At 51.6% G+C, this 14,688-nt stretch overlaps 1 protein-coding gene across 1 annotated transcript in view; it reads right to left on the reverse strand.

Moving 5' to 3' along the window:
* Positions 1-14,688, reverse strand: part of ATP13A5 (ATPase 13A5) — a 59,287-nt gene that overhangs the window by 7,665 nt on the left and 36,934 nt on the right. The window contains exons 16-24 of the mRNA XM_033150937.1: positions 11,273-11,429; positions 9,363-9,480; positions 5,784-5,908; positions 4,570-4,708; positions 4,292-4,439; positions 3,220-3,299; positions 2,583-2,625; positions 2,297-2,406; positions 1,260-1,356 (exon numbers count right to left, since the gene is read on the reverse strand). Of these exons, the coding sequence (XP_033006828.1) occupies positions 1,260-1,356; positions 2,297-2,406; positions 2,583-2,625; positions 3,220-3,299; positions 4,292-4,439; positions 4,570-4,708; positions 5,784-5,908; positions 9,363-9,480; positions 11,273-11,429 (1,017 nt within the window). The remainder of the gene's footprint in view (positions 1-1,259; positions 1,357-2,296; positions 2,407-2,582; positions 2,626-3,219; positions 3,300-4,291; positions 4,440-4,569; positions 4,709-5,783; positions 5,909-9,362; positions 9,481-11,272; positions 11,430-14,688) is intronic.

Raw genomic sequence — 14,688 nt, forward strand, 5'->3', positions numbered from 1 at the left:
TTCCCCAGATTGTTACGTAATTAACTCAAACCAAGCGGGAGTGTCTACGGGGCTTTGGGCAGCACCCAAAGATCTCTTGCTGGGACTGGATTCGCACATGGGTCCACGCTCCACGGCGGCAAAGTAACTTCCCTCTCTTACAGGATCCCAGGCGACAAACACATTGCTCCTTTAGGCTTTTTATAAAGATGAGAATCACTGTGGATCAGGCATAGGCAACCTTCGGCTCTCCAGATGTTTTGGCCTACAACTCCCATGATCCCTAGCTAACAGGACCAGTGGTCAGGGATGATGGGAATTGTAGTCCGAAACATCTGGAGAGCCGAAGGTTGCCTATGCCTGCTGTGGATCAAGTGTCTGACAGTGACCTGGGGAGAGATCCCTCACTCAGAAATGAAGCTCGCTGTGGGTGAGGAGGAGAATACAGAAACCAGCTTGAGCTCCTTGGAGGAAATGTAATTAATAGTATTGCATTAGAAGAAGAAGAAGAAGAGTTTGGATTTGATATCCCGCTTTATCACTACCCGAAGGAGTCTCAAAGCGGCTAACATTCTCCTTTCCCTTCCTCCCCCACAACAAACACTCTGTGACGTGAGTGAGGCTGAGAGACTTCAGAGAAGTGTGCCTAGCCCAAGGTCACCCAGCAGCTGCATGTGGAGGAGTGGAGACGCGAACCCGGTTCCCCAGATAACGAGTCTACTGCTCTTAACCACTACACCACACTGGTATATTAATTAATTAATTATAGTAATAAAAAAGGACTCTGTGTTTCTGTCGTAATGCTGAAGCCATTGTCTTCCTCCAAGATACGACTACAGTTTAGGGGCACGTGTCATCAGTCATTCAGACAATGGATGAATGTACACCTGTCAATATGGGACGCGGGTGGCGTTGTGGTCTAAACCACTGAGCCTAGGGCTTGTCAATCAGAAGATCGGCAGTTCGAATCCCAGCAACAGGGTGAGCTCCCGTTGCTCGGTCCCAGCTCCTGCCAACCTAGCAGTTCCAAAGCATGCCAGTGCAAGTAGATAAATAGGTACCGCTCCGGAAGGAAGGTAAGTGGCATTTTCTGGTTTGCCAGAAGCAGCTTAGTTATGCTGGCCACATGACCCAGAAGCTGTCTGCGGACAAATGCCAGCTCCCTCGGCTATAGAGCTAGATGAGCGCTGCAACCCCAGAGTCGTCTGCGACTGGACCTTACGGTCAGGGGTACCTTTACCTTTACCTTTACACCTGTCAATATTTACATATGTACGTACCCAATACAGCACAGCAGTGCCGATGAACTGGCCCATCCCATACAGGGTCAGGTATTTAACCACCGAGAAGGAGGACACGAGGGCCGCACGACCTTCCCTGCGGAAGAGAAAGAGGCAGCTCAAGTACAGAAGGACAACTCGGGGCCTGAAAGACTCGGCAAGCGGCTAGGCTTGCCAGGGCAAGTGCCAGGAGTGTGCCAGTCCCAGTGGGCAGCCCCACGTTAGCCATGCGATATCTGCTGCAACATGGAGGCCGGGGCAGTGGTTGGTGCCAGCGGCAGCAGGACAGAAGGAAGCATTTTAGGAATTTTAAGGTCTCAAATATAGAATAAATATTCATAAATGCACACATATCTAAATATATGAACCATGTGTCTGAAATAGTATGGGAGAGCAATCCTGAAGCCATTTGGATTCTTCCAATGACCTCAAATGGGGAAAGCCTTCCCATTGCCTTTTCGCTTACAAATCCTGTCTTAAGGGCGTCTTTGTGTATGAATAGGGTGAGCCTGTGATCTGGACTCAGGAAACGAAAATATTAACCACCGCCCAAGAATGGCCAGACTGCCCAGGTAATGCAATCAGTGACCATTGTCAGGTATCCAGGCAGGCAGGATTTCTGCTGCAGACTGCCTCCTTCTGTGATGATGTTTTTTGGGGTGGTCTTGGGCCACAGGGTGGGCAGTTTCAAAAGTCTGTATAAGGGCTTGCGCACCTTTGTTCTGAGTTCCTCCTCCCTCCTTTGTGTGGGGGGAGCACCCTGTTGCAACAGTTCTTAGAATAAAGATCAGGCTTACTAGCCGCTTTGCTTCTCAATATTATCTGCTTGGCCTCTGTTATTTTCTCCTACCGATAGGGAACCCACTTAAGGACTCTAGATGGGCTCTTGGGTACCCCATAAGGGAAAAGGAGCAGTTTTTCTTATAACAGGAGGAAGGAGGCAACGGAGGAGGGCCACACTGGGTCCCACAAGGCGGCTCCGGAGAGGTTTGGCGTGGCGGGAACAAAGCCGCGAAAGCGAAGGAGGAGAAACCCACCTGATCAGTTCCGGCACACACTCGATGTTCGGGATTTGGGAGGTGAAGGGTGAAGCCACGGAGGCCTCTTGCTCGGAGAGGGAGATCCCGGCGTGAGCCATCTTCAAGGCCTGAAAAAGCAGCAGCAACATCAGTCCCCGCCGCCCATTCAATCTCAGACAGAATCAAGAGAATTGTAGGAACAGGAATTGCCTTTTTAAGACCCGCCACGCCCGTGGGGAAAGGGATCCGGGTGGGTCACAAGCTTTATTATTACAGTATTATTTAAGAAAATCTAATTACCTACCCCACAGTCGTTGGCTCCGTCTCCACACATCCCCACGTAGTAGCTAGGAGACAGGAGGGAACATCATTTGAAAGTTCAGTTTTGTTTTGTTTTTGTTTTAAAAAAGATGTTAAAATTCCCATTCACAAAACGACCAGAAGCCTTCTTATTAGGGATAATGTCAACTGAAATCAAAAAAGAAGTAAGACCTCTCTTCATGTATGCCACATCCACAATGGTTTTGAAATGCTGTGATTTTTTTCCCCTTGCATGCTGCTGGAGGAGGGACTTAGTAGGCGGCTGTGAGAAATTACCCTGTTTAAGGATGTACTTTTTGAATTTTTACAATGACAAAGACTGCTAATGACCTTTAGGGAGCATCGGATGGACTGAGATAAACGGGTGCTGCGTTAAGATTATTTGTGTTGAATGCCTTCGCTAACTCTGTGGTATGTCTTTTTACAGGAAAGTTCCATTCTTTTTCTTTACTTCTCCTATTTCTCGCATGCATCTGTAGTAAGATGTCCCTTTCACAAAAGGGGAGGTGATGTTATGAGAAGGAAGTAGTGGTCTGTGCCCCTCCCTCATCCCAGAGAAAGCTCCTTCTCCCCATCCCCGAGCTCCACTCCCAGAATCACAAGGCAAGGAAGTAACCTACTCTAGCTTCTGAAATTCTTCCACAAGGCTGGACTTCTGCGCTGGAGACATCCTGGCAAACACTGTTGCGTTCAGAAGAATCTGCGGATAGGGGGGAAAAAACCCACACCAAATAAACACGGAATCATAGAATTGTCGAGTTTGAAGGGACTCTAAGGCTCATAGTGGGGTCTCCTTCATTGACTGTTTATAAACAGAGGTTGGAGGGCCATCTATCTGGGATTCTTTAGCACTGCAGAGGGTTGGACTAGATGGCGCTTAGGGGACCCCTCCTGTTCGGCAATGCTATGATTCTATGAAACGGTGCCTTAGAGGAGTCCAAGGAGGCCAGTGCAGAGGAGTCAACGACACAGGAGAAATCTGGGAGCGCCAAAGAACATTTGCGCCGTGGACAGAAGATCAAGATGGAGGCCCCTTCCGCCCAAAGGAAGTCTCGCCTTGCAGGCTGCTTCCAAGGAAGTGCCCTTAAGGATGCGTCCTGGTCTCAATGGGGGGCCCATTCCTCATTCCCTCCCCCCTCCCCAGCCCTAGGGACCACCCGCCGCCTTCCCCACAGCCAGGCCCGTCTTAGAGGGATCGGCCGCCCTGGCGCAGCGATCCCTCGGCGCCCCCAGCCTGCCGCCTCTCCGCCCGCCTCCCTCCCGCGCTGGCCGCCCCTCGGGAGGGGGGGTGGGCGAGCGGAGATGAGAGGCGTGGTGTTGGAGCGGGCGCCCGCGCTCCGGCGGGCGGAGGATGAGGGGCGGGCGGGCGGGCGCTCGCGCACCGGCGGGAGGGCGGGCGGGCTGCAAGCCCGCCCGCCCTCGCCTCCCAGAGCCCCAGCTGGAGTGCTGGAAGGTCGCGCAAAGCCCCGCGCCGCTTCAGCGCTCCAGCTGGGGCTCCGGGAGGCGAGGGCGGGCGGCTTACAGCCCGCCCGCCGGCGCGCGAGTGCCCGCCTGCCCATGGGGGCGGGGGCGGGTTGGGGAGGGGGAGCCCGGTATGCCGGTGGGCTCGCAGGGGCGCCCCTGGGGTGCCCTGCGCCCTGGCGCGCCGCGCCACCGGCCTCTATGGATGAGACGGCTCTGCCCACAGCGTACCTTTGGCAGGAGACTGCCGAAGTGTTGCATGAGGACGTGATAGGTCTCCCCGTTCAAGGCGAAGTGGAAGTCGCTGTCTTTCCCACTAGCGTCAGAGATGTCAATGGAGATGTCGGGAGTCTGGAAGTCAGGAGTTACGCCCCGGTGACTTATTTCAGAATTTGCGCATTTGGAAGCATCTCAGCCAAACGGCGTCAGAAGCTTGGGCGTACACCCATTCCACCCAGATTGAACCTGGAGCTCCTGCCTTACTTACTGTGGTTTCGTCTGTATTGGGCGCCTCCTCCATCAGCTGCCAGGTAATGGATGCCCGCTTGGACCCCTCCGGCTCCCTGGCTTCTACGAGGATCACTCTGCTGCCGAGGGAGAACATCCCACAGTTCTTGGCCACTGTGATGGCTGTCTGGAGATTGTCGCCTGGAAGCGAGGGGAAGGAAGGAAGTCTGTGGGGCTGTTTGCAGGGCTCAGTTGCCTCCCCCGGGGCTCCCTGGATCTCCAAAACCATGCCTGCCCCTCTGCACACCCATGCCTGCCTCCTTCTTTGGAGGTCTTGAAGCGGAGGCTTGACAGCCATCTGTCAGGAATGCTTTGATGGTGTTTCCTGCTTGGCAGGGGGTTGGACTGGATGGCCCTTGGGATCTCTTCCAACTCTAGGATTCTATGATTCTAAGGGGACTTTGGGCTTCTGTGTATTGAAAAGCAGCAATCCTCTTCCTCCCATTGCCAGTGACTAACTGAAGGTCTCCTATTGAAAGCCCAAAGGCCACTGGGACTTCTCCAAATGAGCTTTGTGCAGAGCATTCATCCTGAATTGCTTGCGCAAAGCTTCATGGAGCGTTTGTTCTGCTATTTTTTGGAGGGCAGGTTATAGAACAATGAGCATTCATCCTGCACTCATCCTGATTTGCTGATAGGATGTTGACACGTCTCGCCATTAATCACCCATTCACCCTACATTTTTCAATGCATTTCGTGGTCACTTTCCAAGCGGGAAGAAAAGTGTGCTTCTTTGTGGCTCTGGGCCAAGAGAGAGCTTTCCTCCCCTTAAAATGGGCACACCAGCACCCCACAAAATACTGGCAGTCTGAAGGTGGCGGAAAACACTTGAACCAAACCCCGCTTTTGGACCACCATCTTGTTTCTGTTTGACACCATCCAGAACGGCTTAATCTGCTGGGAGAATCGGGCTTGAAAGCTCAAACGCTGCGTGCATTTAGCCAGAGGTTTGCAAATGCCAGTATATGATCACAAAAGGAGAAGAAAAGCTTCGTTTCTGGGGGAAGTTATCAACTACATTGCAGTTCCAGCCTGCCTCCACCCCCGCCTATGATTTTTAGAGAGACGGAGCCCCCCGTATGTTTGCATCAATTAAGGCCTGATTACTCCCCCCCCCCCCAGTTAAAGCCTTTGGAAAACCCCAGCTAGGGAGAACCCCTTGCAAACCCTTTACAAACGCACAACCAAGAGCCCCTCCCCCACGCAACCTCCCTACCTGTGACCATGACGCTGCGGATGCGGGCACAGCTGAGTTCTTCCAGGACAGCCAGGGTCTCCATCTTCAGCCGATTCTCCATGACCAGGAGACCCAAGAAGGTCAGGCCAGACTCCAGCTTGTCTCTGGGAGGCAAGGGGGGAGAGTGAAGGGTTTCTGAAGGGGCCCAGAGGAGCTGCTGGACCCAGAGAGGCCTGGGGGGCTGCTCTGGAGCAGGGCCTTGAGGTGGCCAGCCCCACAGAGAGTCCTCTATGAAGCCGTCCCCCACTATGCCACTGGCTGCCAGTGAGGCTCATCCACACTTACGTTAGAAGAAAAATATTGCTCCCTTTGCCGCATGGGGAATCTAAGAGCCCATATAGAATCTTTAAGTAGGTTCTCTATCGGTAGGAGAAAATGACGGAGGGCAACCAGAGAATATTGAGAAGCAAAGCAGCTAGGAAGCCTGATCTGGGTACCCCCCCCCCTCACCCCACGCAGGGAGGGAGGACGGAAACCTAGAACAATGGTGTGCAAGCCCTTATATAGACATTTGAAAATTGCCTCCTCTGTCGCTCAAGACCACCACCCAGAACATCATACATACATCACTGAAGGGATGGTCTACAGCAGAAAACCTGCCTGCCAGGATACCTGATAATGGTCACTGATTGCTTTTACCTGGGCATCCCAGCCATCCTTTTGTGATGGTAAATACTCAGTTCCAGGGCTGTCTTAAGCATATGTGGTGCCATGGTGCAAAGATCCGCCCGGTGCCCTCCCCTGGTTGCCCAGTCCCAGGCGTGCAGGAGGGCGAAGCCGGCTGGCCACCTCAGCGTCTCGCTGGCTCGGTCACCCCCAACCCTCCCGCAGCAGAAGAGCCTGCCGCAGTGCTCCGACCGATGGGTGGACTCTTCCCTGGACTCAACTCTCAGGCCCTGGACTCTCGACCTGGTGCCCCTGAGAGCCTGGCGCCCGGGTGCCCCGCACCCCTAGTGCCTATGGGTAAGGCGGCCCTGCTCAGTTCCTGAATCCCGGTCACAGGCAGATACGCCCTTAAAGCAGGATTGGTGAGCACAGAGACAATGGAGAGGCTTTTCCCATTTCAAAACATTTGAGGTCAATTGGGGAGAGTCAAAATGGCTTCAGGGTTGCTCTCCTGTACTATTTCAGACACGTAGTTTATGCACTTATGTATGTGTTTGCCTTGTATATTTATGAACATATGATTTATACCTATGAGTCCTTAGAATTCCTATAACACTCACCTTTTGGCCCTGCTCTTTCAGTGCTTAAAAGTTCTGTGTCTGAGTGCTGATGGGGTGTGTCCCCCCCACACCCCCTGGAGTTTTCCCTGCAAAAATTGGCTCTATAAAGCCCAATCGATGCAAACAACATTTTGGGTTTTCTGCAGATTTCCGTTTGCACCAACCAACCTTCAAAATGCAGTTTTTTGCGGGGGAAGCTCCAGAGGAGTAAGCAAGGGGGGGGGGGCATGCAAACACCGAGCTTTAAATTGCAGACCCTGCCTGGGAAACGCGGCAGAAAGGAAAGATTGGACGAGTCCTGACATGGAAGGGAGATGACTGTGCACTTGATAATGAACGATATAAATTAAGTTACAGGTAGCCAGCCGTGTTGGTCTGCCATAGTCGACACAAAATAAAAACTATCCTCCTAGTAGCACCTTAGAGACCAACTAAGTTTGTTCTTGGTATGAGCTTTCGTGTGCATGCACACTTCTTCAGATACACCAGGGGTAGGCAACCTAAGGCCCATGGGCCAGATGCGGCCCAATCGCCTTCTCAATCTGGCCTGCGGACGGTCCAGGAATCAGCGTGTTTTTACATGAGTAGAATGTGCCCTTTTATTTAAAATGCATCTCTAGGTTATTTGTGGGGCCTGCCTGGGGTGGGCCGCCCAGAGTGGCTGGGGAGACCCGGCCAGATGGGCGGGGTATAAATTATTATTATTATTATTATTATTATTATTATTCCCCCCTATATATATATATAGAGAGAGAGAGAGAGAGAGAGTGAGAGTGTGTTGTTACAGGAATTTCCCCAAACCAGCCAGTTCCACAAGCACGGCACTCACTCACACACACACACACACACACATATTTCTTTCTCTATAGTGTTTCTGTTATAAATTCATATAAAATTAACTGTATATCAGATCTAAACCGTTCCACTGTTGTTCTGCACTATCAAAGGGGGGAGACGTGGTGTGCTCACAAGGCAGCCATAATCCCCTGAGCGTACAGGGGGATGTACCCACCCAAATCTAGTTACAGGTAGGTAGCCGTGTTGGTCTGCCATAGTCAAAACAAAATGAAAAATAAAAAATTCCTTCCAGTAGCACCTTAGAGACCAACTAAGTTTGTTCCTGGTATGAGCTTTCGTGTGCATGCACACTTCTTCAGATACACTGAAGAAGAATACACAGATACACAGATATCTGAAGAAGTGTGCATGCACATGAAAGCTCATACCAGGAACAAACTTAGTTGGTCTCTAAGGTGCTACTGGAAGGATTTTTTTCATTTTTCATTTTGTTTCCACCCAAATCTGTCAGACTATGGGACATTTCACTCACAATAGGCCCACCACCTGGAAATGGATTCAACTCGGGCTAAGAGGCTAAGACAAAGGATGGCCATTAGCCCTGCATTAGCCCTACCTGGCCGGGGCAGGAAGTCTTGAACACTCTTTTGTTTTGCAGAAATGTGTGCCTGGGAGGGGTTCAAGGAGGGATGACATAGCTGTGAGAACACTCAGGTTACCTCCTCTGACCCTCCCAGTATGTGATGTAGTTCTGATGTATCCGTGATGTAGTAATGATGTAGTTTTGGGGGCGTAGCTTGGGGGTTAGTAACTAATAAAAGTTGGGGTCCCTTCCTGTTCGGGGCCTTCCATCTTGCTTCATCTTGTGGCGGATGCGGGCCCTGTCATGACAGTCTTCAATAAAGACCAAGCCTAGTGGCTGCTGTTTTGCTCTGGCATTCCTGGCTGGTGTCCTTGTTTTTTGTCCAAGGGTGCCCTCAGATTTCTCCTTTAACAGAGTCCGGCCCACCATATGGTCTGAGGGACTGTGGACCGGCCCACAGCTGAAAAAGGTTGCTGACCCCTGAGATACACTGAAACAGAAATCACCAGACCCTTATATATAGTGAGAGGATGGGGAGGGCTATTACTCAGAAGGGTGGTGGGAATGGGGGATTGGCTGATAGGTGTGGAAAACCTGTTGATGACTGTTAACGACTGCAATTGGTCTTACAGGAAAAAGCAAGGGGTGAGATGGCCAAAAATAGCTTTCTCGTGTATAATGAGATAAGAATCCAATGTCTCTATTCAGACCAGGTCTCTCCATGGTTTTAAGTTTGGTAATAAGTTGCAATTCAGCCACTTCTCTTTCCAGTCTGTTTCTGAAATTCTTTTGTAATAGGACAGCTACTTTGAGATCTTGTCCTGGGAGATTGAAGTGTTCCCCCCAGTGGTTTCTCTGTCTTGTGATTCCTGATATCAGATGTAATTGAGACCATGCCTGGTGGAGGCAGGCCAGCATCAGCCCCTGGGGCCCAACCTCAGCCAGCCTTACCTTTCCAAGTTGTCCAGGTTGACCCCCCTGTTCAGATTGAGCTCCTTGTGAGCCAGCGCAATGACCCGGAAGCCTTGAGATGTGAAGCACTTCAGCTCCTTGTGGAAGTTCTTTGGGACTGCCGGCGGGAGGGAGAGAGAGAGAGAGAGAGAGAGAGAGAGAGAGAGAGAGAGAGAGAGATGCCAGTCAAAGAGCAGCAGAGGCACCTAACCGAGGACCTGCTTGTTTATAATAATAATAATAATGATTTAATAATAATAATAATAATAATAATAATAATAATAATAATTTAATAATAATAATTTATTATTTATACCCCACCCATCTGGCTGGGTTTTCCCCGCCACTCTGGGCAGTTCCCACAAAATATTAAAAACACAATGAAACATCAAACATTAAAAACTTCCCTAAACAGGGCTGCCTTCAGATGTCTTCTAAAAGTCAGATAGTTGCTTATTTCCTTGACATCTGATGGGAGAGTATTCCACAATGCGGGCGCCACCACCGAGAAGGCCCTCTGGCAACCTCATTTCTCACCACCAAAAGGCCCTCATAGCTGGACGTTTAAGACAGCTCCCTGTGAAGTAGGACCCAGCCGTTTTGAGGAATATTAATTGTGCATTTGTAAAAATGTTTTTTTTATTTTTAAAGAAAAGCTTTAGGGTTTTATCTCACTGCACACTTAGGGGTTTCTAAGTCTGCAAAATAAGTAAATAAGATGGGGAATTCTGGTGTTTCCAGAACCCAAGTGGAACGTGTCCAGAGGAGGGCAACCAAAATGGTCAAAGGCCTGGAAACAATGCCTTATGAGGAACGGCTTAGGGAGCTGTGTATGTTTAGCCTGGAGAAGAGAAGGTTAAGGGGTGATATGATAGCCATGTTCAAATATATAAAAGGATGTCACATAGAGGAGGGAGAAAGGTTGTTTTCTGCTGCTCCAGAGAAGCAGACACAGAGCAATGGATTCAAACTACAAGAAAGAAGATTCCACCTAAACATTACGAAGAACTTCCTGACAGTAAGAGCTGTTTGACAGTGGAATTTGCTGCCCAGGAGTGTGGTGGAGTCTCCTTCCTTGGAGGTCTTTAAGCGGAGGCTTGACAGCCATCTGTCAGGAATGCTTGGATGGTGTTTCCTGCTTGGCAGGGGGTTGGACTGGATGGCCCTTGGGGTCTCTTCCAACTCTAGGATTCTATGATTCTATGAAGTGCATTGGTGGTGCATGGAGATGCATCTGTGCAGCATCAAGCACCATCCTATATCATAATTAACATTGTTATTTATTACATTTCTATACCGCCCTTTCATCCAAAGATCACAGGGCGGTTAGCGGTATAAATGGGTCCTGGCAAACTTGACTGAGCAGGATGCATCCAGAAGGGTGCCTGAGAGCTGCTGTGAGCTTGCGACTGGAAGTCTTGGTGTCCCTTGCAGTGTGTGGATGCTGGAGAGAGAGAGCAGGAAGGCCTCCTTCCCTCCCTGCCTTCTACAAGGACGTGGATGCGGGTGGCGCTGTGGTCTAAACCACTGAGCCTCTTGGGCTTGCTGATCAGAAGGTTGGCGGTTCGAATCCCCGCAACAGAGTGAGCTCCCGTTGCTCTGTCCCAGCTCCTGCTAACCTAGTAGTTTGAAAGCAAGCCAGTGCAAGTAGATAAACAGGTACCACTCTGGCGGGAAGGCAAACAGAGTTTCTGTGCGCTCTGGTTTCCGTCACAGAGTCCCGTTGCACCAGAAGCGGTTTAGTCCCGCTGGCCACATGACCCAAAAAGCTGCCTGTGGACAAACACCGGCTCCCTCGGCCTGAAAGTGAGATGAGCGCCGCAACCCCAGAGTCGCCTTTGACTGGACTTAACCATCCAGGGGTCCTTTACTTTTTTTCCCTTACAGGGACATGGATCTCGGGGCCTTACCGGTGTTGGTTTTGCAGAAGCCGGCCACCGTCTCCGGGGCTCCCTTCATGTAGAGGTCGTAGACGTCCTTCCCAATCTCTTGCGTGATGACGGACATCCTCATCAGAGAGGAGGAGAAGGGAAACTGGTGCAGGATCAAGATGCCTTCCAAGGGGACCTGGGAGTGGAGGGAACAGGAGGCTCTTAGGCGGAGGTCTCCCCACAAGCAGGTGGCTTCTATTCAGCACCACGACGCCCAAGGCGTCTGCATAGGGGCAGAACTAGGAGGCGCGATGAGGGCTAGAAACTTGACAAGCTGGGTGGTGTGCAGAGGAGGGCGCCCAGGTGTGGAGACCAAGTCTTAGGAGGGACGGTTGAAGGAGCTGGGTATGTTTTGCCTCAAAAACAGGAGACTGCAAGCAGGGCTGTCTTAAAGGGATCGGCCGCCAGGGCACAACGATCCCTCGGCGCCCCCGGCGTGGGGCCTCTCTGCCCGCCTCCCTCCCGCGCTGGCAGCCCCTCGGGGCTTTGCGCGCCCTTCCCAGCGCTCCAGCTGGGGCTCCGGAGGGCGGGCGGCTTGCAGCCCGCCCGCCGGCGTGTGAGCGCCCGCCCGCCCATGGGGCGGGGACGGGTTGTGGAGGGGGCACCCGGTATGCTGGCGGGCTCGCGGGGGCGCCCCTGGGGGGCCCAGCGCCCTGGCGTGCCGCGCCTCCCAGGCCCTACGACGAGACGGCCCTGACTGCAAGGTGACATGAGAGCCACCTTCCAATATCTAAAGGGCTGCCCCACAGAAGAGGGAGCCAGCTTGTTTTCTGCTGGTCCAAATTGTAGGACCCGAACCAATGGATTCACATTGCAAGGAAGGAGAATCGGATTAAACACCAGAAGAACGTTCTGACCGTAAGCGCCGTTTGGCAGTGGAACGGACTCCCTCGGAAGGTAGTGGGCTCTCCTTCATTGGAGGTTTAGAAGCAGAATGTGGGGTGGGGGGCATCTGCTTGAGCTGAGATCCCTGCATTGCAGGGGGTTGGCCTAGATGACCCCCCAGGCCCCTTCCGACTCTACCATCCTACTGCTCTATGGTTCTATACTACCTCCAGGATCAGAGGTAGCCTGGATGGCCTGCGCTTGAATGCTCCCGCCGTCACTGTGAAGAACGTAGGCTGCACTGGCTCTCTAGTGACCTGCGTGCGATGAAACAGGAGGGTCGATGGCTGCCGCGCAGGCGGAGGGAATGAACACGGTGGAGGTTGCATTGCCACACCCCAACATGCGGCAGCGCCGAAGAGAGCTGACGCTCAACGGGTCTGAGTCATCTGGCCAAGAGAGCGTTGCTCTGACCCCACCAGAGTCCCTGATGGTTGTAGTAACTCCGCAAGGCCCTTTAGGGACGAAACTGCTCAGATTTGCACCCAGACACTTGGAAAGTCTGCATGAGTTTTAATCTGCTTTCCTGTGGGTTTAACTTTAAATTACAGTGGTACCTCGGGTTACGTACTTTTCAGGTTACGAACTTTTCGGGTTATGAACTCCGCTAACCCGGAAGCGCAACCCGACACGCGCACGATTTGGGCATGCGCAGAGCGGTTTTCGCGGTTTACCCCGTTTTTTTCGATCTGTGCATGCGCAGAATGAATTGTTTGGGTTACATACTGTAACCCGGAACGAATTAAGTACATAACCTGGGGTACCAGTGTGCTCCTGTACATTTTTTTTTGACGATAATCTTTTTTTATTAACTGCCTTGAGGTTTTTCTACACTGTAATTTTTATTACTGAAACAATAAATAAAGAAGTATTACTGCATCCTGAGGATGTAGAGAAGCTGCTTCAAGGAGGGTGGCCGAGCGCCAGCCCCCCTTGACCATTGCCTGCCCGTAATAATAATAATAATAATAATAATAATAATAATAATAATATATTTATTCCCCAGCCACTCTGGGCGGCTTCCAACAGAACATTAAAATGCAATACAGTGGTACCTTGCTAGACAAATGCCTCGCTAGACGAAAAACTTGCTAGACAAAAGGCATTCGCTAACAAAAGGGAGACTCGCAAGACGAATTTCTCTATGGCCGCAACTCGCAAAACAAAAACGTTTTGCGGGGTTTTTTTTCTTTTCGTAATGCTGCGCTTCCTCCGGCCGTGCTTGGCAAGACGAAATTTTCCGCTATACGACAGCACTCGCGGAACGAATAAATTTAGTCTTGCGAGGCACCACTGTAATCTATTAAACATTAAGAGCTTCCCTAAAATGGCTTAGGCTAGGGGATTGGCTGGATGGGTCCAAGGAGGAAGGAGAAGTATTGCCTGCCTTGAAGGAGATGCTGATGTGCCCCTTCCTTCAGAAGCCCTCCCTAATAATTCTCACCCGTTGGCTAATATCTCCCTTTGAGGGCAAGGTGCTCAAGGGGGGGGGATTTCAGATGTGCTTGGAGGAGTCTGAATATTTGGAGCCAGCTCAGTCTGGCTTCAGGACCAGCCATGGCACTGAGGCTGCCTTGGTTGCCCCGGCTGAGGGCATTTGTTGGGAGAGAGATGGGTGGGGGGGGTGCATTTTTATTGATCTTGCAGGGGCTTTCAGCCCCATGGACCACCACATCCTTCTAGAGCATCTCAAGAGGCCTGGGGAGGCTGTACTTCAGCGGTTCTGTGTCTACCTCTAGAGCCCTGTCCAGAAAGTAGTCTGGGGAGACTGGCCCCATGGGAGTTGTCCTGTGGTGCCCTGTAAGGATCACCCCCCCCCGTCCCTGTTCTTGTGCCCCACTCTTGAACCTCTTTATGGAGCTGCTGGGAGGTTGGGAGGGAGGTGTTGTCGATATGCAGACTGACACCCAGCTCTCTCTAATTTGTTTTCATACTGAATTTTAAAAGGTTGCAACCCAGTCCTGGGACCTGCCAGTGAAGGGCAGGCGATCAATTCAGTCCTCACCATCACCTGCCTCTGAACACCAATGGCTGGGAACACAATCTTGGGGGAGAGAGAGATGGTGCTCATGTCTGCCTTGTGGGCTTCCCTTCGGGGCATCTGACTGAGCACTGCGGTGCCAGGATGCGAAGGTGTGTGGCTCTCAGTCTGCCCTAAAAGAGAACGAACCGCCAGCAGCTGCTGCCGGTCCACTGTTCCCCCTGCATTCGTGCATTTAACTTTCCCTTGTTTAAAATGATCCACAGAAAGTTCTTTCTGGCTTGGTCCTGATCCCTGGGCATGCCTGTCTCCAAACTGCCTCCTTCCGTGCCTCCCAAGTCAGAATGGCAACAGAAGGTCCCTGCTGGCTTTCATGTATTTCGTAAGAGCATAGGGAGAGCCAATGGCCCATCGAGCCCAGAATCCTGTTCTCACAGTGGCTGACCAGATGCCCCAATGGGAAGCCAGAAAACAGGATTCAAATACAAGAGCAACCCTCCCCTTCTGTGCTTTCGAGAAGTATCACTGC

This window comes from Lacerta agilis, chromosome 5 (assembly GCF_009819535.1).
Source record: "Lacerta agilis isolate rLacAgi1 chromosome 5, rLacAgi1.pri, whole genome shotgun sequence".
Classification (NCBI taxonomy): Eukaryota; Metazoa; Chordata; class Lepidosauria; order Squamata; family Lacertidae; genus Lacerta; species Lacerta agilis.